General features: G+C 36.3%; 2 protein-coding genes and 1 non-coding gene across 4 annotated transcripts; all 3 read right to left on the bottom strand.

The window, feature by feature from the left end:
* Positions 1-4,917: 4,917 nt before the first annotated feature.
* Positions 4,918-8,490, bottom strand: LOC147552072 (ABC transporter G family member 9-like). The gene is made up of 4 exons (XM_086669890.1): positions 8,130-8,490; positions 7,247-8,033; positions 6,837-7,168; positions 4,918-5,696 (listed from the first exon to the last, which is right to left on the bottom strand). The coding sequence occupies exons 1-4, from the start codon at positions 8,220-8,222 to the stop codon at positions 5,043-5,045; spliced, it is 1,866 nt and encodes a 621-aa protein (XP_086526016.1). The 5' UTR covers positions 8,223-8,490; the 3' UTR covers positions 4,918-5,042.
* Positions 8,491-9,647: 1,157 nt separating this feature from the next.
* LOC147552071 (ABC transporter G family member 9-like) lies at positions 9,648-14,313 on the bottom strand. Of its 2 annotated transcripts, none has more exons than XM_086669850.1 (4): positions 13,872-14,313; positions 10,960-11,749; positions 10,553-10,872; positions 9,648-10,415 (listed from the first exon to the last, which is right to left on the bottom strand). In XM_086669850.1, the coding sequence occupies exons 1-4, from the start codon at positions 13,974-13,976 to the stop codon at positions 9,762-9,764; spliced, it is 1,869 nt and encodes a 622-aa protein (XP_086525976.1). In that variant the 5' UTR covers positions 13,977-14,313; the 3' UTR covers positions 9,648-9,761. The 2 variants fall into 2 exon arrangements, with proteins under 2 accessions (XP_086525976.1, XP_086525977.1); XM_086669851.1 differs by lacking the exon at positions 13,872-14,313 and adding an exon at positions 12,336-13,174 and having other exon boundaries at positions 10,960-11,787.
* Positions 14,314-25,421: 11,108 nt separating this feature from the next.
* Positions 25,422-25,501, bottom strand: TRNAL-UAG (transfer RNA leucine (anticodon UAG)). Its single transcript has one exon. It is a non-coding gene; the product is annotated as a tRNA-Leu (tRNA).
* Between the last annotated feature and the right edge of the window lie 170 nt (positions 25,502-25,671).

The following is a 25,671-nucleotide window of genomic DNA, read 5'->3' as shown; positions in this document are numbered from 1 at the left end:
TATCATTTCAAGCTTTTATTCAACATTTTGAGATCTAGGATTTATGATTTTTTTTTGAGAATCTTGTAAGAAAATGTCAAATATGATACAACCTCAAGTACCTAGGTTAACTAAAGAGAACTATGAACATTGGTGTATCCAAATGAGTGTAATATTAGGCTCTCAAGACTTATGGGATTTGTTCAAAATGGCTATGTAGAACCAACTCAACAAGAAGAGATTGTTATGAATGATGTACAAAAGTGTGTTCTTAAACACTCAAGAAAAATGGATAAAAAAGCTTTATTTCTTATCTATCAAGGAATTGATGGCCCTACATTTGAAAAAGTGTCCGAAGCAAAATCATCGAAAGAGGCTTGAAATATTCTCAAGAATTCATTTAGAGGAGTTGATAAAGTGGTAAAGGTTCGTCTCCAAATTTGCGTGGTGAATTTGAAAAGTTGAGCATGAATGAAGGGGAACTTATCTCCGATTATATTTCAAGAGTATTGTCGAATGTTAAAGAAATGAAAAGGTGTGGTGAAAAATGTGATGAAGTTAGGGTGATGGAGAAGATTCTACGTTCTTTGACACCTAAATTTGATAATGTGGTTATTGTTATTGAAGAGTCAAAAGATTTGGAATCTATGACGGTGGATGAGTTGACGGGAACATTGCAAATTCACGAACAAAGGGTTAGTAGAAATAGTGGAAGCACTTCAAATTATTCGGTGAATCAAGTACTTCAAGCAAAACTCACTCTAGAAGAAAAACAATACGCACCCCAAAGAGAAAGAGACTATAAGAGCTATGGTAGAGATTATGATAATAGTAAAAGTGGCTTTGAAAGCCAAAGAAGAAGAAATTTCTTTAATAAAGGAAGAACAAATGAACCAAGAGAAAGGGAAAACTTTACTAGACCTTATAATAGGCAAGGTAGAGATAAAAGGGATATTGAATGCTATAATTGTCACAAACTTGGACATTATAGTAATGAATGTTGGTATAACAAAAGAAATGAGGTGCGTGAAGATGCAAATCTTGTTGAGAATGATGTAGAAATTAATGTAGATCCTACATTGCTTTTTTCTTGTGATGGACTTGAAGAATCACAAACAAATACTTGGTATTTCGACACCGGTGCAAGTAATCATATTGGTGGGAAAAGAGAATTATTTGTCGAAGTGAATCGATTCCGGGAAGATGAGAAAATCGTGTTCCTTTAGGGTCTGTTTGGTTTGTCGATAAAATTATTTTTCCGTCTGCTGGAAAATACTTCCCTAAGACCCTGTTTGGTTGCAAATCATCAAGAAAGTTAATTCTCTTCCCACTTTACTCTCGTACTTTAAATTGTTTAAATATTTATCTCTCCCACCATGAATAACTAAAATATCTTGCTAGGATTTGTGATGAAGTTTTGACATATAATTTTGATATCTTCTTTATGCTTTAATATCTTGATGTGGTTTAAATGTAGAAATATTGAATTCTTAGTTTCGATAGATGACGATTTCTTCATTGACTATGCTTTCGATTTGATACACTATACTTACGTTTAGTTCTTTGATAGTGTATGCTTATAGATTGATAGTCAATAGTTGAAACTTTAATATATCAAGACTTTAGAATTTAGACTTTAATTATTTTCGGCGTTAATTAGACTATTTTCCGGGGATCGGTACATTCGGTTACCAAAACTCGAGTGATAAAAAGATATGCATGATTAGGTTTTCATGAGAATGTGTTAAAATGGATTCTAAAATCCTAGGCTCTCTCTAACCATTTAACTTCTCCCCATTTGAGTTCACCTTTTTAATCGTTTTAATATTTTATTTATTTTATTTCAAACACCGAAAACCAATTTTGAAAAGAAAAACCGTGATACTTCCAAGTCTTAGAAGAGGTTTAACTAGTCTCTGAGGAACGAACCGGTCTTACCGGAATTTATTACAACTTGACACCCGTGCACTTGCGGGTGTAGACCTATTTAGGAAACTTTCTAGGCTCATCACCTATCTATTCTAATCTTCTTCTTACCTTTCTATTCTAACCCTAAAATCAATCTTCTTCTATTTTCTCTAGCCACCTTCATCTCTTCTTCCTAATTTCTTTCTACTTCTAATTTCTACATCTAATTTATATTTCTAAACTATTTTTTCTCGCATTTCTTTTCTATAACCTATTTCGCTATAATTTCTCTTCTAAATCTCTCTTCTCTCATCTCCTCGAAGAGGTTACTACTTGGATTTTGGAGGTATTCTTGAGCATAATTGGAGCAAACATTGGACAATATGGAGGCACATGGAGCTATGAAATGAAATACACTTTGGTGATTTCTTTTCCTTTCTCATTTGTAATTTCATTTATTTTGTAATTTGAATTTATATTTCCTTAAATTCCGTGTATAACTAATTTAAATCTAGGGGTATAAACCCTTTTTGGCTTATCAGGCGGCCGCCATAAGTCTCCTGGGCATATTGAACCCTGAGTTGGACACGAGGCAAACAAAGAGGTGGATCAGAGTCAACTTTCCCTTGAGCCCTACTTTAGTCTTGAGATAGAGTGGGAAGGTTTGCAGAAGTCTGATTGGCACGTTAATCTCTGCTTTGTCTCGAGGCAAGTAAAAAGGTAGATTTGAATCAGGTGGGCATCTGGGCCCTTCTTTAATTAGAGAGATAAAGTAAGGAGGACGGAAGAAGTCAACTCGACACCTTAAATTTTTGCCCCGGCTGAAGAAAACGATAGTTATGTTGAAGGCCATATGACGTCAAAGATTCGCCTTTTGTCCACAAATCGTTGGTGTAAGGAGATTTGTCAGTGTCAGAAGTACGCACTCGACTAAGATAATATCTTCTAACGACCATAACACGTTGTTCACATAAAGTCGGTGTCTTACCGCCACATCATGTTAGTCATGTCCTGCCACCGCTCTCCAAACCAACATTAGCTTATCAAGTTTGTTCTAAAAATTGATGATTCTTCAACACTCTTAATAAATTACTTCATTACATAAAGCAATCGACTGAATTGAGCGTCAGAGTGTTTGTTATGAAAGTTCTGACCATTTTCGATTACATTTAGCAAAGCAACGACGTTCAATAAAGTGTATAAGGATCAATTTTCTAGGAGATACTCAAAAAGTCTCTTACCGACATCATCAGTTTGGAACAAACACTTGTATCTATCAATCAAACACTTGTTTATATCAAAACACTAGGGCCAAATGTCGGCAAACATTGACCAATTCAAGAAGTCAAAAGACTGACCGAGACCGCACAAAAGCAAACCCTCTTTAAAGTGATTAGGGAGGTGGATACGACAAAACCCCACCACCTGAAATCGCAAGCATCCTAAGCACCTTGAACCACACAGTGGCTTAGAGGCAGACAAAAAGGTGAATCAGAGCTAACTGTAGTAAGAGTGTTACTTTATTCTCTGAACAGTGGAGGGAGGTCTACAGAAGTCGGCTCGACACCTTGAGCCCTACTTTGCCTCTAGGCCAGAGGGAAGGTGGATCCGAGTCAGATTTGTAACCTCAACCCTACTTTGGTCAGAGCCACAAACTTAGATCTCCTTATAGAAATAATAGTGACACAAAGGCCAAATAAAGCCAAAGGTTCTCTTTTCACACACGATCCGTCATGTGTTAAAAGATCTGTCAGTGTTAAAAGATGCGTACTCAATAGACATTAAAGGCGGCGCCTTACACCGCATCATCTATGTTGTCGATCGCCTCAACTCTTCAAACCTATATAAGCATATCAACTTTTCCATAAAAAGAGATCAAATGTCATTTTCTCCACTCCCACTCATTGAATTATCTTCTTAAACTGCAAAAATATTCCACTGGCTTGGGCGTTGAAGTGTTTTTTCTTATTCTTGTTCCATCTGAGTCAAATTTGAGCAAGGAAAAAGTTCACTAATGAAATCAAGATGACGGTTTCTCAGGATGATACCTTGAAAACCACTTTCCGACATCATCAGAAACAAATGTTGTATTTATTAATTTCTGACCTTCCAAAATGTTGTTACTATTTATTTCTGGAATGTTTTATCTTCATATAAAATCAAACTACATTTTATCACCCCCAAACACTTGTTTGTATCGAACATTTCGGTCATCTTTTTCAACTACAAGTTAAACAAAATCAGATTAGAACTGAACCTAATTGATGAAGATCGAATAACTCTATCCGATAAAAAAAAACTTGAACAAATAAGAAGAAATCATTGAAATAATATATAAAAAAATCCCCATAGATCTGGATTCATCAAAACACATGGAGCACCGGAAAATAAATCGTCATCAGAAAGCAAATCTGGTTTTTGGATTTGAAAATTGATTGTCATTAATTGTCATCAAAACCCACAAATAGATAAAAGTTATTTCAAATAAAAAACTCAAAAATAAACTCAAACAATACCTACAAAATATATTGAAACATATATCAACGAACCGAAAATAGGATCGAGCTAGAATCTGATTGTTTTATTCTACATGCTCATCGTTTTGTGTGAGAATGGTCCTACACAACAGAAATGTGATCTAGCAACCAAGAACATAATGTCTAGGTTCTTTTCACTCATTACCAATTGGTTTTGAGTTGGATGGCTACAAAGTTAACGTGGTATCAGAGCTAGGACTACGCGTGATAGGCTTAAAAGCCACACGTGCTCCATTTCAGCCGTAAAAAACAAAAACAAGTATTGGACTAAAAAAACCTCACAAGTGAGGGGGCGTGTGGGAATGTTCACCCATGGGAGAAAAACGATCTAGCAACCAAAAAGATAACGCCTAGATCTTCTCCACTCATTGCCAGTTGATTTTGAGTCGGATGACCACAAACTTAACATCTCATCTCTTTTTGCATTTGAGATTTTCTTTTTGTAATCTTTATTATCCACTAAAAACTGAGAGAAAAAGAGGGTGAGATGGAATTTTAGAGAGAAAATGAAGAATTCATTCATGGATCCCTTATAAAAAGGAAATCTGAATATCACCTTTATAGCTACAATATTTCTATTTTCAATCAACTCCATATGGATCCCTGAATCTTTGCATATCAACGAACAACCCCAACCTTCATAAGAGAAACATAAGCTATAATTCTATAAACCAAAATCATTATGGTAAGAGCACCAAATGACAATGCTTCATCTCCAAGTCCCATCTTCCCTATAGTAGGGTTACTCTCAACTCTACAACTAACACCTTCACGACACCGATATATTTCGTCTTTCTTGTATTGTGAGCTCAACAACAACTTGAAGCTATAATGAGTAGGAGAAATGTACTTGGCCCATGAGATAAAACTTGGTACGCGTCGAACGTAAAACCCACCGACGAGAAGGGAAGATTGAATAAGTACTGCTGCAACTGTTGTTCCAGACCTAATGTTCATGATAACAGCACCAATTGAGAGTCCAATCCCATGAAAAACTAGTACAGAATATAGGACAACAATTAGGGTTTTGAAGAAGTGTAGTGGTGTTGGTTTTAATCCTCCCATCCAATAAGTAATGGTTACAGATAAGGTTGGAAGTGTGAGCTCTAATGGAAGATCACCTAAGGTTTTTGCCATGAAGTAGGATGAAAGTCTGTACATACTTGAAGATCTTTCCTTACCAAGGATTAGACGTTCTTGAGGGAAGGTAAAGACTGCTTGGAATAGTGGAAGTAGACCCCAAAACATGCAGTAGTAAAACAATAAACCTACCTGCAAAAAAACAAAATTTACCATTTAACAAGAAGTTAAAGTTATAAAGATACATTCAATTATACCAAAGTTATAGTGCTCATTCAATTTTTGATTTTTTATGTTTCTTTGTATTGTCATTTCATACTGTATCAGTTTCTTATAATGATGATTCTCGTAGTCCATTTCAAAAAGAATATTAGCTCTATTGCGGTCATATACTTTTTTCGTTGTATATATGCACTTAAATCGAATGTGTTTTTTGTTTAAGAAATGTAAGTGCATATAACAAAAATCGTGAGTGCACATAACATTTTCCTTGATTGAACCCTGTTCTAGTCCATGACCTGAGCAGACCTGTAAGCCCATTGGTTGAATAGTTTACTCTTTTTTTTTTTTTTTGAAAGGGTTGAATCGTTTCCTTGATCTAGAAAATAAATATTTGACTAAGGAAATGTGGAAAGATAACTCTCAATTTATAAATAATTGGATCGGGACATGTTATTTTTTTTTTTGTTGCAATAAGGACATGTTATTTTATTAGTTAACAAATAACAACTTTGTCGGTACAACACTTAAAATAATCAAAATTCATGACTCTTTTCGAAAAATTCATAAAATTAAAGTAAAGACTTTGGAGTCTTCCCAATTGACATTAAGTATGCTAATATTTTATATAAGAAATTATCTCCAAGACTTTTGAAAAAAAAAGTACAACCAAAAATATGACTTCGGGAACAAGAAGACTAGCATAAAACAACAATAGATGATGAAAATGGAGATAATCACTCAATTATATGAAAATGGAGATAATCACTCAATTATATGAAAGTCTTGTTTTTTTGTTTTCGAAGTTCCACCTTATTTTATAAATGCTTATGAGGCACCAATTGCATATGAGGCACCAATTGTGCATTTGTGAAAAAGAAGAAAAATGACTCTCTCCCGAATGGCCCGACACATACCCCAGCAGAGGATATGTCATATGTCCGCAAAATAAACACTGCGAAAGTTGCACAATAAGATCTAATTCCCGTAAATTCACTTAATAGGGAGCGCACCCGTAATTTAGCACATTATTTTTGGAATGGGTCGTATACTGTAAGATAGAAGCAAGTAAAGATAGGTAAGACCGTAAGAGAAATATCCATGAAATAATACCTGGTCTTGTATGTTAGCAATACTAGAATGCCACCAAAGGATTCCCGAAATGGATGAAATCGTAAGAACTTGAATAATCTTAATCTGGGAAAATGATTCACTCCTTCTTGCTTTAAGATCTCTTCTAAGCAAAACTTTAAATTGTTCAAACCAACTTGTGCTCCATTTACCAAATAGTTTGTCATCCATTTTAGAATCTTCAATTAATCGACCATTATCGATATCTCTAATCTCCTCCTTCAATCTATCAGCAAGATTGTTCTTATAAGCAGACACAAGATCTAGCTTCACTTCTTTTCTTCTTTCCATGTCTAAATCATCCATATTTACACCTACTCAAACATGAAAATATACAACCAACTTTAACATTTTATCAAACTTGAAAATGACCAATATATCGAAAGACTTACCATTTGCAAGATCGACAAGAAAATCTGAAGGATTCATAGCGACGGATGGAGTATAACCAATGCTTGAGAAGTAGTCCATGATAGTTTCTTCTCCCTTTCCAAAATACAAAGGATGTCCATCTGATAATAACAAAACCTTATGAAACATGTAAAATAGTCTACTTGAAGGTTGGTGAATCGACATTAAAATCGTTTTTCCACCGTTAGCTAACTCCCATAACATAGACACAACTTGTTGAGCCGATGTTGAATCGAGACCAGAAGTGGGTTCATCAAGAAATAGTAAACTTGGGTTTATTATTATTTCTTGTCCAATACTAACTCTCTTCCTTTCTCCTCCTGAAACCCCTCTAAGAAATGGGCCTCCCATAATAGAGTTTTTACACTTTGTTAGCCCTAGTTGAGTTATAATTGTTTCTGCCTCCATGATCTTCTCTTGTTTGGATAGAGTTCTGGGTAACCGAAGAAGTGCCGTAAAGGTTAGTGTTTCGGTTACTGTAAGGTAAGAATGAAACTTATCATCTTGAGTAACGAAACCAGTGTTTCGGTTCATGGCGTTTGAGAAAGATTTTCCATTATATGTGATGCTTCCATTTAGATCTCCGCCAAGACGGCCACCCAAAGCACTCAAGAGAGTTGTTTTGCCACTACCAGATGGGCCTAATAGGGCTAGTATCTCACCAGGCAATACTGCACCTGTGATCCCCTTCAGGATGACTCGTTCGTCGATTTTTAAGCTACCAGATCCACTGTTCTTGTTTTTTATCTTGTAAACAACATCATGAAACTGCATCGAAGACCACAAACAGTTACATTATAAAAGAGAGGGGGAGATCTAGAGAAGAGAGAGTAGAGTAAGCATAGAATATGGATCTTAATATACCTTTAATGTTACAGGACGTTTAGATTTCTTAAAGATGGCTGAAACTTGATCTTCTTGACGATCCAAGCTCCCAATATCAATACTCTTCACCATTGAGCTACAACTAATAATTACTAAGATATGGTGTAAGAGAGAGCCTGAAATTCTGGCTATGTACTTAACTGGAGCTGAGATTTATATTTGTTAGAACTAAAAGGGTCAGGTAAAGGAGATACTGAAAACTCTTTTTATTTACTATTAGATTTCTCACTTCTTGCTTTAGAAAAATAAAAATTTGGTCCCAAACCTGTATTTGTAAGTTATCACTGTAATTATTAATCAAAAATTTTATTTCTCCCTCCAATTTCTCTCTTCCCCCGCCAACTGACAACACCTAACTTAAGTATTTTTCTCTCCATTTGCTCGACTTTTTTTGTGGTGTTGCCAGATCAGTTGGAGGGACGGGGGAGGGAGCAAATGGAGGGAGGAATAGAATTTCTCTTTTTTATTGCAAATTCTCATTATAGATTAGGGCTAATTGTAATTTGTGACTGATTGACCGACCGATTTGGCTCCCAACTATGTCTTCGAATTCAATTTGGCCCCAATTGTGGTCTTGAGTTCATTTGACCCCCAATCTTTATCAACCCTTCCAATTCTACCCTCATCGCATTTTTGTAATTATAAATTTTCTTTTATATATCCCACTCATGTTTATTCTTTTTCCACCTCATCCTTCTCTTTCCTCCACCTCACCATCTTCAACCTAAGAAGATCCGCAGTAGAAGGTCTTTGGTCGGTGACTTTCTCTTAAAATGCTTTCTTTAATCCATCTTCCCTCTATTGTTATCTTCTCCTTAATTTCTCTGTAATTTCTCCACTAATCTAGTTGATCTCTTACTTTCTCTTAAAATGCTTTCTTTAATTCATCTTCTTCTTCACTCAAATGTGATCTCAGCTCAAAGTAGCTAAAGTAGTTGTGCTCCAATTTAATTAAGATTGTATACTTTAAATTTTATATGTCATTTTTAAAATAATTATATTCTAAAAAGATTTATGACATAATCTACGTTGTAGTTTAGTAGTTAAGACTTCAGATCTTCAACAAAAAAAAAAAAAGTTAAGACTTCACATCATTTGGGGAGCATCCAAAATGTTTGGGTCCAGTCTTCACTCAAAAATAACAATTGGTAATGATAAAAATTTGGGAGGGAGAAGATGACATTTTTTTTGGAAACAAAAAATCTAGATATAGCGAACCGCACATAATTTTTTAGGGAAATTTTAAAGGCACCTCCCTCAATGTAAATTGGGGATGTTGAATTCAAGATACAATTCATTATTTGAAAACTATGGTAAAATGCTTGTACACGAGTATACCATGATACCATCTTTTAGGTGATTTAATTTTGCACCCTAAAAGAAGTATGTACCATTGTGAAGCTTAGTTCAAACTCGAATTTTTGCACTTAGCATAATAATTCAAACTAAACATAAACCAACATAATTGTCAATTTTTGTGTTAAAAAGACACCAAAATTATTGAAGCTCACTGAACTTGTAAAACTATATTTTATATATTTCTATGAGCATCAAAACATTAGCTCGCTACAAGTTTAAACTCTTAATTCCACAAACTACAAAAGCTAGTCTTTAAGGAGTTACTCCAACCCTCATGAGAGCTACATAAGCAATTAGTCTATAACCAACAACCATGATACCTAAAGCAATGATAGATAAGGTTTTATGATCGAGACCAACCATCGCCACCATCGGGAAGTCACCAACCTTGCAACTTACGTTTTCTCCACATGGGTATATCTCATCAATGTCATATTGTGAACCCAGTAAAAGCTTGTAAGCGTAATGGCTAAGAGAGATGTACTTAATCCAAGATATGAAAGCCGGAACATGTTGCACATAGTACCCACCAGCGAGAAGGAATGTCAACATGATGACCGATCCAAATGTGGTTGCGGATTTGAGATCCATGACTAAAGCACCAACGGCGAGACCAAGGCCTTGAGAAACTAGAACACTATAAAGGAGAACAAATAGGGTTTCGAAGAAGTGCCCAGCCGTGGCCTTCAGACCTCCCATCCAATAGGCTATAGTCACAAAGATTGTGGGAAGAACAAGTTCCATTGGAAGATCACCCATAACTCTAGCCATGAAATAAGATGAGAGTCTGTACATTCCGGATGATCGTTCTTTTATGAGCATCAATCGTTCCTGTGGGAAGGTGAAAATAGCTTGAAATAGAGGGAAGAAGCCCCAAAATCCAGAGATGAAGAATAGTAGTCCAACCTGCAGCACAAGTATAGAAAACAACATGATGATATATTCTAGTCATGTATAATGTATATATTGAACTCGTAACTAACAAGAATTTCTATTTGTATCATCTATCGATCTAGTCGTTTTAGTTATTAGAGGAAATATACCTGATCTTGAATGTGAGAGATACTAGATTGCCACCATAGAAGTCCAGCAAGAATAGAAACAACAAACACTTGACCTATCTTCAAACCCGAAAATGAATCGTGCCTCCTTTCTTTGACACCTCTTTGAAGTAACACCATAAATTGTTGTCCCCAAGTTGTGCTCCATCTCCCAAACCTCTTGTCTTCTCCACCATCTACAAATTGATCACCATTTTCCTGCAATTGTTCCTTCAATCTGCAAGCTAGGTTTGTCTTGTATGCTGAGACTAATTCTTGCTTCACAGTTGCTTGGTCCTCGTCAGAGTCATCCGTATATATACCTACAAACATATTGATAGTCAGTTCAACAAGAAGCGACAAAATTCATGAGTAGGCCAATAACAACTGGTATATATGAATTTTTTTACCGTTTGCAAGGTCCAAAAGGAAATCAGAAGGATTCATGGCAACTGAAGGAGTATAACCGATGCTCCCGAAGTAATCCATGGCATCTGCTCCCTTACCAAAATATAAAGGGTTTCCGTCTGATAAGAGTATGACCTTATGAAACATGTAAAATAGTTTGCTTGAAGGTTGGTGAATTGTCATCGCAATTGTCCGTCCACCATTAGCTAACCCCCACAACAAGGAGACTATCCGTTGGGCTGTAGTTGAGTCAAGGCCCGACGTGGGTTCGTCGAGAAAGAGTAGACTTGGATTAATAAGCATTTCTTGTCCAATACTAACCCTCTTCCTTTCTCCACCTGAGACTCCCCTAAGTAAACCACCACCTATAATACTATTCTTGCATTTCGCTAAACCAAGTTGAGTAATCACTGCTTCAGCTTGCATTATCTTCTGTTCTTTAGTGAAAGTGTTTGGTAATCGTAATAAAGCTGTATATACTAGGGTTTCAGTGACAGTAAGGTGAGGGTAGAGGACATCGTCTTGAGTAACAAACCCCGTATTTCGTTTCATTCGGTTAGAAAAGGGTTTCCCATTGTAAGTTATTTTTCCTTTAAGCTTACCACCGAGTCGTCCTCCTAATGCTGTTAAGAGAGTTGTTTTTCCACTTCCTGATGGACCTAGCATAGCTAGTATCTCACCAGGAAAAACTGCACCTGTAACTCCTTTCAAGATAGTTCTCTCCTCAGTTTTTGAGTTGCTACCGAAAAATCCACTCTTAGTGGTCTTGATTTTGTAGACAACTTCCTCAAACTGCATCCAATATCAACACAAGTTTAGTTAGTAAATTCCTAGTTAGGGGTGTACTCGAGTCGAGCCGAGCCGAGTAGTAAGATGTTCAAGCTCGGTTCGTGTATTTGACTGTCGAGCTCGAGCTCGAGCTCGAGCTCGTTCGAGTAGTTGTCCACTTGTTCAAGCTCGGTTCGTATAAGTTTGACGAGCTCGAGCTCGAACTCGAGCTCGCATTGTTTTAAGCTCGTTTATCAAAATACTTCAAATTAAAACTTTCTAAATCATCAAAATACTTCAATGATCATTTGTCACATACAATAATAATGATTAATGATTCATATTCCGATAATTTTTTAATGGTTGATATTTCATGTACAAGTTTCAATACTAATACGTAATTATGTACTATACTATTATAAGAGTATGTTAAACGAGCTGTTCACGAGTAGCTCGTGATACACTAAAGAATGTTCAAGCTCGGCTCGTTTATGTAAACGAGCTTGATTTTGAGCTCGTGTTAAGCTCGGGCTCGTTAATATTCGAGTCGAGCACGAGCAATAGTCAAGCCGAGCTCGAGCAGCTCGTGAAGAGCTCTGCTCGTGGACACCCCTATTCCTAGTTAATTAGCTAGCAATAATGGAGTACAATGGATTTCAAGATTTGGGAAGCTTTAAGCCCCTCTCATCACATCAACAACAGTACTAGTACACAATCAATCTCCCAACTCTTGATGGAATGAAACCCAAGAAGGTTACAAATAGGAAGTCCTTCCTTCACCTTTGTACCCCTCCTGCAATCATATGGTTAGAGCGCAATAACAGAGTTATGGAGAACGACCGTTATAAAGAATAAGTTTTTCATAAAATAAGTCCCCATATCATGGGAATGATCTTTACCAAATAATATCATTTTAAATTGTGTAAGCACATAGATTATCAAGTGATAAATTAGAGGATAAATAAAAATTTAGGGCATTAGACGAAAATGATGATTTTCCGTAAATGAGTCCTAAACATAAGAGAGTCCCATACATACTACCAACATTAATTTCTCCTGAAGTGATAAAGACTCTTGACAAAAAGTGTTGAAGGGACTAATTACTCTTAGACGTGATTTTATGAAACGACACCAACTAGTGGTTCGTGTACGTCTCTCTTCAAACCATATCATTTGGCCCCAATATGTTTGACTCTTTTTCAGATACGCCAACGAAATCTTTTCTATGGAAAAGTAACATACGAAAATTCCACCCTCGACAGGACATTAAAAAAAAAATGCTAGATTAAGGTACACATCACTAGTACGGACTCCTAGTGGGCTCCTCCAGGTGGATTTGTCTCTTTCCATGTATTTTTTTTCTTTTTGGACTCTAACGGATTTATAGTCAAACCTTTAAAATTCCTAATTCATAATGTGTAACGCTCAGATTTTACAAATATTCTATCTGAGGGTTGAATCTCAACAAACAAAATATTAATTAATTTATGTGGCCCGCTGAAATTTAGGGAGAAAAGGCTAAGTACTTTCTCTCTCTAAATCTAAGCCAGCCACATACCCGGGCCGGGATTGGACCGGAATTATGGCAGGGTATTTGATCATTTTCCAAAAATAAAATGTAAAAGAGCTCCAAACAAAACCAAAAAACTAAATATTATCTTCTTTTTCTTGTTACCACATTAGTTGAAACATTTTCAAACTTCAAACCCTAATAAATTCATCCAACAGAAAAAAAAAAATTGTGAAGTGTGAATACAACATTTCTTTCTTGAGAAAGACAAAATAAATCTCAAATGATATGAATAATGTAAAGGAAACAAACAGATAAGATGATAATCCAAACCCTAAATCTAATAAAGCTGATTAAATACAAATCAGGAGAATTTTTGACATTTCAGATTAATATGGTACCATGCGACCTTTCTAAACTATCAATATTAGGGTTGGATTCTTAGTGGGGGAAACTTATTGGCAAAAAGGAGGTGGGCGCAGGAGGTGGTGGTGGCCATAGTAGATCATGGCGGTTGTCTCTATGCTACCCAAATTCTTGATTTTGATTAGCTTTAAGGATAAATAATAATTAAAAATTAAATATTGTTATAAATATATTAAGAAAATAAAATACTTAAAAAGAATTGAATATTACCTTCAAAGTGACAGGATTATTTGCTTTCTTGAAGATGGATGTTGTTTCTTGATTATTTTCATCATTATTACCTTGACATTCCAAATCATTCATCTCTCTCTCCATTTTCTTTTATATCTTCTCTCTCTTCCTCTATACTTAGCTAGCTTCCCCAAACACAAACACACACTCTCTGTCTCTCTCTCTCTCTCTCTCTCTCTCTCGATATATATCTCTTTCTTGTTCTCTCTACTTATGTAATCTCTGTCTCTCTCTCTCTCCCTAGGGTAAGAAGAAGAAACAGAAGGAGGTGATGGAATTTATTAAGAAGAAGAAGAAGACTATATTAATTAATGAGAAAGTAAAGGAAGAAAGAAGGAATAGGGTTGTAGTTTGACATGAGAATAAGGTGAGCGAGTATGTTGGGTGATTTTGTTTTTATAGAGTTTGAGATTTACTAAAACTAGAGTAGTTTTAAAATACTCAAATAAAATTAACAAAAAAATATTTCCTTCTACAAAATATTTTTTTTAAAAAAATATCAATTTTTTTCCCAAAAATTATATTTTTTTCGAAAATAATTTTTTTCTTCAAAAAATCGTATTTTCTCAAAACCCTATTTTTCCAACAACCGTTTTTTTCTTAAAGAAATGTTTAAAAATACTCAAATAATAATAAATCATAGGATTTTTATGATTTGCCAAAAAAACCAAAAAATAATACTTGGATTCATGAATCCGCGGAATCATGAATCCCAAAGACTCATGAATCCACGGATTCATGATTCCGTCATCCAAACACACCATAACTTTTAGCCTTTTTCAAAAGATTTTTTGTTTTTGTTTTTTTGTTAAAAGAGATTTTATCATTTTTTTTTTTTTTTGTTATTTAGCTACCCTTTTTTTACTAGTTTCATTTAACTTGGTCACTCCCCCCGCTTTCACCTTACACGTAATTCTACTCTCCCCCTACATTTGTTTTAGGCCTATGTATTCATCCTTTCTTCCATTCACACCATTGTGATTTATGATAGTGTGTCAACTTTATTTGACACCTCTTTCCAATACATTATACATGTCAAGAGACAGAATCAAAGAATTTCATAACTTTTCTTTATGATCGACAGAGTCAACATCTTTTTAAAAAGTTTTGTTGGATTACGCTATCTGCCATATGGAGAAAATCTGCATCGGATCTAGTTGGTTGTGGCTTGACTACAATGGCATATGGAGGAAATCTGCATTGGGTTCTATTTGGTTGTGTCTCAGACTAGAATAATAGTCATGGCTAGACAACCCAAACCTTTCGTCTCTAGCTAACCAGTCGTAGTCCTGACTTATTTGATCATTGTGGAAAACTAGTTCGTGTTGTGGGCGACAATACCCACGGGTTATCTATGATTGTCGGGAACTCATTGTGAACATCTATAAAGTAGTTAAATACCCTAAGAGCGTGTAATATGGCTTGGTAATCCACCAATAATTTACGACCTACGCCTTTATTTTTCAACTCATCACATCATCTGAATTTGTCTTTTAGACCGCGGAAAAATCTCGACAGTTGATTTGTGTTTTTCTCTATCACTACTGCTACCACGTCTTCACTCATTGCTAATTAGTGTTGAATTGGGTGATTACAAATAAGTTACTTATTGCAACCTTAGTTTAGGGAGATGGCTATAACTCCCAAAGGTACGATGGGATTGCCTTTTGTTTGGATATTTTCACAGTTGAGAAAGACACTTGTCCACAAAAGGTAAGAAACACCATAAAGTTTTTAGAAGTGCAAATTTCGATACAAGGTATATTAATTCTCTCTGCTCTTTCCCTGCATTTTGATCTTTAAATTCGATTTTGCTTTCTCCTGTTTTGTTCTGGTCTAAGGGTACCCTAATTACTAGGGGGGCTCATTTATCTATATGCTTGAAAAAAAGGAGCAAACAATTTCCAATGCAATAAATATTAAACACCCCATGGTCCTAACTTGGTAATAAAATAAAATATTGGATAACAAATAAACATTTTTTACAAACAAATAGAACTAGGAAATTAGATGTAGGAATTGACTTTATCTGGTAATGCGGATCACGAGGATCTAACGCCTTGTGAATTGACATTGTTAGTGGTTGTGAGTGGCGACAGAACAAAACAAAGAGTTTGTCGTTTGTCATATTCTTTTGTGTGTTGAGATCAAAGATTGAACGGACTATAGTTAATTGGGTTCTTGTTTTCTTTGGTACTTAATTAGAAGCTTTTTATTTTTCACTAAAAGTTCAATGATAGTATTTATGTCAAGTGACTATTTCAAGTAATAAAAGTGTGGCATGAGACACCAAAAAGAGAGATGGGAAAAAAAAAAGTTGCACGATCTAGTGGTAGGAGAGATAGTGGTGGGATCAATAGTATTATTGGTGTAAATGCTTTCCAAATTGGACAAATTTGTATTGAGTTTACATATCAACAAAATCTTAAAGCTTAAAGTTGTAAAGTGTTAAAGTTTGGACTCATCCAAACTCAAAACTAATTGCTTATAGGGTTATAATTATTTTCTTGATTATTAGAGTATATCTTTTTTATAGTCGAGTTGACTTACACGCCCTTTCAAGTATGGTGTTATTTGAGTCAAACATATCTCTTGTTTGTGACTTAGAACATATGTACCTGTTTTTTTTTTTTTTTTAAACGGAAATAACATTAAACCCAAAGAGATTACAGCGTTATCCATACAAGAATAAAAAACATAAATGGGATCAAACTGTAAAAAAGTTAACATCAGGGACTAATCAAAGAAGCTATATTCTCGGGGGATCAAACCAAGAAGCAGCCAAGTCATGGGCCAGCTGGTTATGTAAACGTGGGCAGTGCCTAATTTCCACGTGCTCTGCAGAGAAAGATTCTCTTAACTTCATCACAGCCGTCCACATTCGCCAAGGGATCGTCGGATCATCGGTGGATATTAGTTCCACCATAACCCTAGAATCCGTCTCCACTATATATTCCTCTAATCTCATCTCGGCTGCTACTTCCAACCCTAGAAAGATGGCCTCCATTTCGCTTTCTAAGGCAGTTAATGGTGTGATTAGCTTTGATTTTTGCTTGAGGATGTTGCCTGTACTATCCCTAGCCACCGCTGCGCATGATCCACCATTGAAACGAAAAGATCCATCACAGTTGATCTTTATTTCGTTTTCTGGTGGTGGGATCCATTGCGAATCCTGCAAAACTTGATTAGGGTTAGTTGAAACAGGGGTATAAGTAACATACCTCAGAGATTCCTTCGTTCGGTTCCAGCATCCTATTATATCAATGGTGTTATCGTTGAAGATGACATCATTCCTGGTTTTCCACCATGTCCAAAGAAGGTAAGTTGCCTCTATCCACAATTTATTTTCATTAGCCTTCAGTAGGAACTTCTTAAGAGTACCGAGGAGATCATTAGTGAGATTCATAAGATCTGGATTGTTGATGTAGCTTATAAGTTCTTTAAATCTGCTGCAGGTGCTAAATAAATGATCCCTAGTCTCTATTTCCTGTCTATCACAAAGTTGGCAGTAATTAGGTATGTTGTCAACCCTACTGCTAATGTTTGTTAAGGTTGGGAGCCCATCATGAACCAATTTCCATATAAACAGTTGGATATTAGGAGCCATGTTATTTTGTTTCCAGAAAATAGACCAAGGAAAATTATATGCTTCTTCTGAGATAATCGGATTCGATTTAATTTGCTGATAGTAAGACTTTGTAGAAAATTTTCCACTCTCAACACAGCTCCATATTAGTTTATCATTTTGTTGATGGTTTGGTATGATAATAGTCAAGATAGCCTGAACTGTTTCATTATCAAAATATGTTTTCAGAATGTCTTCATCCCACTTATATATGCCTGAATTAGTGATGATAAGATCCGCAACCCAAAAGATATTAGCAGGTAGCTCCTGAATGCAATGTGGTTTATGGCCTTGAATATTAGGAATCCAAGGATCCTTCATTATTTTAACCTTTGTACCATCGCCTATAATCCACATAACATTATTATACATAACTTCTCTTGTGCTCAAAATACCTTTCCAAAAATTTGAAGTTGATTTTGGGCATTGAGAGTCCCAAAAGTTATCTTCTTGTACATATTTTGATTTTACTAATTTAACCCAAGTACTTCCTGGTTTGTTAATTAGATTCCAAGTCATCTTTGCAAGTAGAGATTCATTTACATCTCTAAGTGATCTGAAACCAAGTCCTCCCTTCTTCTTTGGACTGCATAATATATCCCATCTTATGAAATGGAGCTTCCTCTCATTTATGTCGTGGCCCCACCAAAAATTTCTTTCCACTTTTTCTAGTCTATTTAAAACTGTTTGGGGCACAATTTGGAAACTAAAAGGGTATGTACAAAAGGAAGAGAGGATAGATTTTATAAGTACCGTTCTTCCCGCTTGAGTGATGAACTTTTGTTTCCAATTTGATAATGAGTTGATATATTTATCTTCTAACCATTGATGACTCTTGATTTTGTTTCCTGGCTTGAGTATAAAGGATCCAAGGTATTTGGATTGATCATTCATTTGAGGTGCCTGGAGCCGAGATGTGTACACGTTTCTCACATTTATAGGCACTCCTTTACTGAAGTGGATGGAGGATTTACTGAAGTTGACACTCTGACCCGAAAATTTGGAGTAAGTCTCCATGATATGTAATATAGCTTCCAAATTTTCATTATTTGCTTTCCCGAAAATAATCAGGTCATCTGCAAATAAGAGATGAGAAATAGTAGGGGATGCCTGATTAACCTTGTATCCTGTAAATGTACCTTCTGATTCATAATGAGAAATCAAGAGAGAGAGGGATTGGGAGGCTAGGATGAAAAGATAGGGGGAAAGAGGGCATCCTTGCCTAAGGCCTCTAGAGGCCGTAAAATCCCCAACCAGATTACCATTAAGCTGGATCTTAAAATGTGTGGAAGTAACACACGACAGTATAAGAGACAAGATGGTGCCATTAAAGCCCGTAGCTCTAAGGACGGACTCCAGAAAAGTCCAACTAATCCTATCATAGGCTTTAGCCATATCCATCTTGAGGGAGAAGATACCATTTTTAGCAGTAGATTTATTCATGGAATGGAGCAGTTCTTGGGTAATAATTATATTCTCCATAATTTGCCTACCCGGAACGAAGGCATTTTGAGTCCACATAATACACTCTTCTAAAAAAGGACCGATTCTATTGGCAATGATTTTTGTGATGAATTTGTAGACCGAATTACAAAGAGAAATCGGTCTATAGTCAGAGGCCATACTCGGGTTTCTGATTTTGGGAATTAAAGCAATAGTAGTAAAATTTAGAGAAGGAGAGATATGACTTGATTGGAAAACTGATTGAATGTATGCCACCACCTCCGACCCTATCGTGTCCCAGTTATGCTGAAAAAAGAAATGTGGCAAACCATCAGGTCCTGGGCTCTTAATCGAAGCCATGTCCATAACTACTTGCTTTATTTCTTCCTCTGACGGAACCCTTAAGATGTAGCCCAACTGTTCGACCGTTAGTATCTTGTAAGAGTTGAGAATCTCATTTGGTGGCGACTCAACTAGTTCCGCCTTAAACAAATTCTGAAAATAGCCAATAAATTCTTTTTCGATCTCTTCTTGAGAAACTGTTCTATTACCATTTGCTAGAGTAAGATGCTGTATTTTATTTTTGTGCCTCCTAGTTGACATTGCCAAATGGAATGCCTTTGTATTCCGATCTCCATTATGTACCCATTTTGACCTAGCTCTTTGTTCTGCTCTTATTCTCTGAATTTCTTCCAAGTGAATAATTTGTTCTTGTATCTCGCTTTCAGTAGTTAAAGAGGCTTCGGTTGGAGTAATTGTCTGAATATCACTAAGCCTTTTCTTAAGGATGATAAGTCTGTTTTTGATGATGCCAAAAGCTTTCTTGCTCCATCTATGAATGTTAGAGTTAACTTGGTCCAGTTTCTCTAAAAGCGACCCCGAACTATGTTCCCAAGAGGTCTTGAAAGTGTCATTATATTCTTCATGTTTTGTCCAAAAGTTTTCAAACTTTGCAATCGTTTTTAGAACTTGACCCTGGACTTTGAATTTAAGAAGGATTGGGGCATGGTCACTATTATATCGAGGCAAGTGAAAAACCCCGGAGTCCGGAAATTGAATAAGCCAGTCCGAGTTACATAGTACTCTGTCCAAACGTTCCTTTGTAAGGTGATGTGTTGACTGGTTATTTGTCCATGTGTACCCGGGACCATTAAACCCTAGATCAATCAAATTAGCATTCCGGATGAAGAACTGAAATTGAGACAAGAAAGGAATATTAGTAGTACCTCCCCACTTATCAACCCGTGAGGATAGGGCATTGAGATCGCCAATGCAAATAAAAGGACGACTAATAAGTTGGATTCTATTAAGAATATTATTCCAAAAAGGGGTTCTATCGTGCACCCTAGGTGGTCCATAAATACAAAGGATATCCCAATAATCTATATCGGTTGGTCTCTTAATAGAGATGTGAATCAAATTATTGTCAGAAAAATTAACAATAACATCAATAGAGGTAGACCAATGAAGGAGAAGTCCTCCACTTCTACCAATGGCAGGAACATGGTGGTAGTGATCAAGATCAAACGTACTAAATAAATGAGAAAAATCATAATTAATAATACGAGTTTCAGAAAGGAAAACCAAGTCTGGTTTGGTGGAAATGAGGAACTGTTTTAGAGTTTCTTTTGTCGGGGTGTTCCTAATTCCCCGACAATTCCACGCCAAGATACTCATTGAGTGGGCGGCATTTGGGTTGTCGGGACCCTTTCATCATTGTTGTTCAAAAAATCTTGTTTACTCGATCTCTTGTAATGGCGTTTTGGACGACCATCTCTGTCATCGGTCATGGTATGATCCCCGTCCGACTGCTCCCCCATGATAATGTTAGCAGGGTGAGTTTCCTGTTGAGTAATCTTTATACTTCCTGTGTTAACCGACTTCGTAGTTCCATCCAAACTTGTAACTTTACTGCGTTTTGCCTGTGTCAAACTGGTTAGTAAAATACCAAAATTTGTTGAGATAGGATGCTTACCCGGATTCTTCCCTACAAATGTGGACTGATCTTGTTCATTATTAACTTCAATTCCCAGAGAAATTGCTCTGTCTAAACCAAAAGAGTTTACTTCTCGACCTTGATTACGGAGATTGATAGGAACCTTGTAGTGTTCCTTGTAATTTGGCGTCATAGCCTTAATGACCTTGAATCTTTGCGCGTCGGATAGATGATGCTTTAATAGATCTCCTAGCGCAAGCATTGCAGGACAAAATTTCACCGTGTGCCCCAAAAAACCACAATTTATGCAAAACCGTGGTAATTTCTCTACCCTAACCTCGATAGTAATAAGTTGTGTATTAGAAAGTTTAAGGTTGACTCTAGGAGTCATACGTTCCAGAAGTGAATGTTCAACCCTAACCCTGCCGTAGGTGCTCCATTTCATTGAGTCTTCTATTGTTGTAGGGACGTAATTTCCAATTGAAGCCGCTAACCTGTTGACTACTACATTGTTCATGTGACTAAGTGGGATACCATGGAATTGGGTCCAAAACCATGCCTTTTCGAATTTATGATCAGCGGGAGATATATCCCTCTGACATGATTGAAGAACGACCAATTCTTCTTGGATAACCCACGGTTGGCTTTTCATAGCCAAATCCAACTCGGTAGAAGTCATAAATTTAATAAGAAAAACATTATCTTGTACTTCTGTCAACGTAAAACGGTTAGGACCGTGTATAACTCGTGATAATCGAAGCATGGCTTGACCAATCTCTATTTTCTTTGAACTCTGAATCCATGCCACCCCTGTTTTTATCACGTCATTACCCCACGGTTGTAAGTCCTCTCCTTCCACAGTGATGGGCGTTTGATCTTCGGTGGTAAGAGAGGCAAATTGTTGCAAAAAGCTATCGTCTGATGAATCCATTAGAACAGTGAATGAAATAAAACTGAAGAAGAGATAAAACTCTTGACGTAAGGAATCCCTAAAGGAAAGAGAAGGGAGATAACAGCCTATACAAAGACTTTATCTGAGAAAATTAGGATAAAATGGGAAGGGAACCGACGAAAACCGTCAGTAACCGTCCAATAAAGTAGCCGAAACTACCTAAAACCGTTAAAGTAGCCGGAATAAAGTGGTGGCGCCACCAGCACAAAAAAATCTCCGCTCCAGAGCAATAGGTAACTGTTGGAATCGGTACCTAGCTCAAAAGTAGCTGGACCGGTTTTTTGGTTAATTTGATGTACCTATATTCGTTAGAATTTCGAGCAAGATGTCTCGTTGGATTCGTCTCGTCGAGCTCTTGAATTTAGACTCAAATTTTGTCCAAATCCGATTCCTTATGAGTGAGTTATTACAAAATTCGTTTGGTATGGAAACCATTAACTCAAAACCGAGATTTTGATTTAGTACCACATTTATGAAAGAGGAAATGATTTATTTCCTTTTATAGAACCTTCCATATATTTATGGTATGTTCTTTAGAATAGAAAGGTGACTCACGTGGTTTGCACCACGCAAACCGCGCGGCGTGGGCGAATGGGCGTTTAGGGCGCATTGGGCGCTTTTGAGGCGCCCGCACGCACTTTGCACTTCGCACGTACGCATCGTCGCGAGGAGCGTTAAGATCTTAACGGTGGGCGTTCAATGCGCGAGATCTTAATAGATCCGTTAAGATCTGACGGTCAACATGGCACCCGAAAACCAACAGACAAATATGACTGTTGGGAAGCATCCATTCTTTTCAAGGCACCTGTCTGAAGTGTCACCAATACTTCTATAAATACCAAACAAAATCCAGCAAACAAAACACGAAAATTTTTAGCATTTAGAGTTTAAGAAGTCAATTCATCTGTCGTTCTTACTGCTTGTTCTAAGTTCGCACGCTTTCAGAGAAACGAAGTACTCTCGTCGTCATGCATACTGAAAGGTACAGCCGTTGTATCCTGGGAGACAAACATCTTATTGGTTCTAGTACTAATACCAGGGTGTTCACTGTCTTAAGGAAAGAGACAACTCGACTCGGTTTTTTTCTCTCTAACCTTTTTTTTTTTTTATTAATCTTTGTTTGATTATACTGGTTTTACTTTTTAAGTTTTAGACATAAAAGTGTTATCTCTGAATTTATTTCAGAAAGAACACATGAAGGTATATCCGTGTTTTTATTAAAACAGGAAGACATAACCCTGGTTTTTCATAATACCAGAGAAACAACAGTAACTTGACTTTATTAGAGAAGACCTCAATGATAAATTCATGGCACAAAAAAGTGAAGAAGAAATCAAACCGTGAACAAATGAAAAGGAATAGATCAAACTTCCTTCAACTTAACTATCCATGAGTGTTGTAGTTTAGGGTTTTTAACTAATGTACACATTATATATGTAATCTCTATAATACAATGTTAATAAATCAATATGATCAACACCGGAACTAATTGTCAAAACGCAACCTAAAGACGGCAAACAATTTAGGATTTCGACGGTGACAGGTAAATTTGGACTCCAAATTAGGGCTTTTATAGACTTTCCCTCCTCTGTCTTTAGGAATTGATTCATGGGCAAATCGTTTTCGTTTCTCTTCAGGACTTTGAATTTCTTGGAAAATTGTTCTTCAAATCTCTTACTCTCTCTAGACTCCATATCTCTCTACTCTCTCTCCAATGGAGGAAAATTCGAGTAAACAATTTTTAGTCGAAGATGTTACTCGGGTTCACTTGTAGTAGTTCACGTCTCTTTTCTCTCTCTAGCAACCTACGACTCTCTCTCTCCCATCATCTCCCTCTCTCTCTCTCTCTCTACACACACTCTCTGTCTACACTGTTTATGGCAAACTAAAAAAACTTGGGAGACTTAATTGTATTAATCGTTATTAGGATGAATTTAGATTATTGTTTGTGTGGCGAGTGTTGTTAAATGAAAGAAAAAGATGAGTTAAGAAGAAAGTGACTCCAAACTAGTTGAGATAAATAATTTGGGGAGTCTAAATTGCAATTACTTAGATAAGGGTAGGGTTGGTATATTTATAAGTATAATGTTAGAGATGGAATATTCTGGGCAGATTCCGTTAAAAGAGAGTCCAAAATGCAACTCTGGAAAAAGGGAGTCCAAACAACAAGTCAATTATACGAAAGGGGGTCCAAACAACAAATCTCCCATTCTTGTACAAGCTTTTGAAATGTTACCATTACTCTAACTAATTTATTTTATTTTTATTCTTTATAATTATTTCTCAAAAGTGATTCTCCTTTATATTGAACCTTTGCTTCAATCTCCCTCATGCTTGACCTCACATGTCATTTTTACCTAGTACACAGGGTGATTTGGTTTGTTTTTCTACAATTTACATCAAGGAATCTCAAACAGATCTCACAAGTCTATTCTTCTTCGGACTGAGAGACACGTGTTTGTATCTAATAGTGGTGTGGCCGAGATTTTGGAGGTCCGGAGTGAACTTATAATTGGGCCCATGCATATGATAATTTAAAAGTAAAAATTTGCTTGATCAATATTCAAACTAAATTGCTTGTTGATATTATTCAATAGAACATTATCACGTGAATTTGTTATGTAAAGGTATATCTATACATACATTATTTACCGAACTAATTTTACTGGAGCATACTTCATATCTATAAATAGAAAAACAAATTTATTAAATATTTAAATACTGTAATTCAATAAATCCAAAAATCATAACAAAATTGGTATGTGAGAACAAAAACACGTACCATAAAAATAATTACGTTTTTCATAAAATGGCTTTATTTGATTTTTTTTTTTTATGAAATAGCCTTATTGGATGAATAAAACATGTGAAACTTGGGGGCACTTGAAGTTGAGGGTCTCACAAGGGCAACCTAAGTTGGGAACCAGTTGATCTATTGCTATTTCATTGATTTTCAATAAAGCTCTCTCAAGTCTTTCAATCTGTCTTCATCAAAAAAAAAAAAAGTCTTTCAATCTGTAACAAGAAGGGGCCCTTAGGAGAGGGGGCTAGTGTGGTGGCACCCCCAGCACGGTAGCACCCTTCTGCCACGGCCCTGGTATCTTAAAGCGTGGGGGACAAACCCACGTGATATGATTCTGGTGTTAGTAACGATTTTCTGATATGATCGCGAGTATCTCTATGCGCATACCTGTCATCTCGGTGAAACTGAGCTTTGATGTCCCGAGGTCGTCCTTGTCACTTGTCGCCCTCTAAACTCTACTTTCGGAGCTGATATTAAGAACAGGATAGCTCACATCCACCTTGTTCTTTTCTCTCAGCCATAGCAAAGCTCAAATGTCCAAGAGACTCGGAGTCAATCTCCCTCCAGTCTTTTGGGTGAGGCCTAGGTGCAGTCACGGATTCATTTTTAATAGTGTAGAATAATGACAAAAAAAAAAACCTAAAATAAAACTTCATTGCTTCCACATGGTGTGACCCAATGCTTAATAAAACTGTAATCTTTTAAGCCATCTTTTAATAGAGAGTAACAAATAATGAAAACAAAGAAAGTAAAAAAAATAAAAAAATAATTGACAGCTGTGGGATTTGAACCCACGCCCTTTCGGACCAGAGCCTAAATCTGGCGCCTTAGACCACTCGGCCAAACTGTCTCAAGTGCTATATTATGAATTGATAAGATATATGAAACCGATTATTCCTTCCACAATTGAGGTAAAATATATATGTAACAAGGTATGGAAATTGATACAGATTAAGCTTCTCTCTCATATATTTTGTGACATCTCATGCATATTATGTCGGATGAACCTTCAAGATTATA

This window comes from Eschscholzia californica, unplaced genomic scaffold (genome assembly GCF_041429995.1).
Source record: "Eschscholzia californica isolate CP2 unplaced genomic scaffold, dmEscCali1.0.p SCAF_3, whole genome shotgun sequence".
In the NCBI taxonomy this organism is placed as follows: domain Eukaryota; kingdom Viridiplantae; phylum Streptophyta; class Magnoliopsida; order Ranunculales; family Papaveraceae; genus Eschscholzia; species Eschscholzia californica.
The sequence above is the reverse complement of the archived record's forward strand: the minus strand, read 5'-3'. Positions and strand labels throughout refer to the sequence as shown.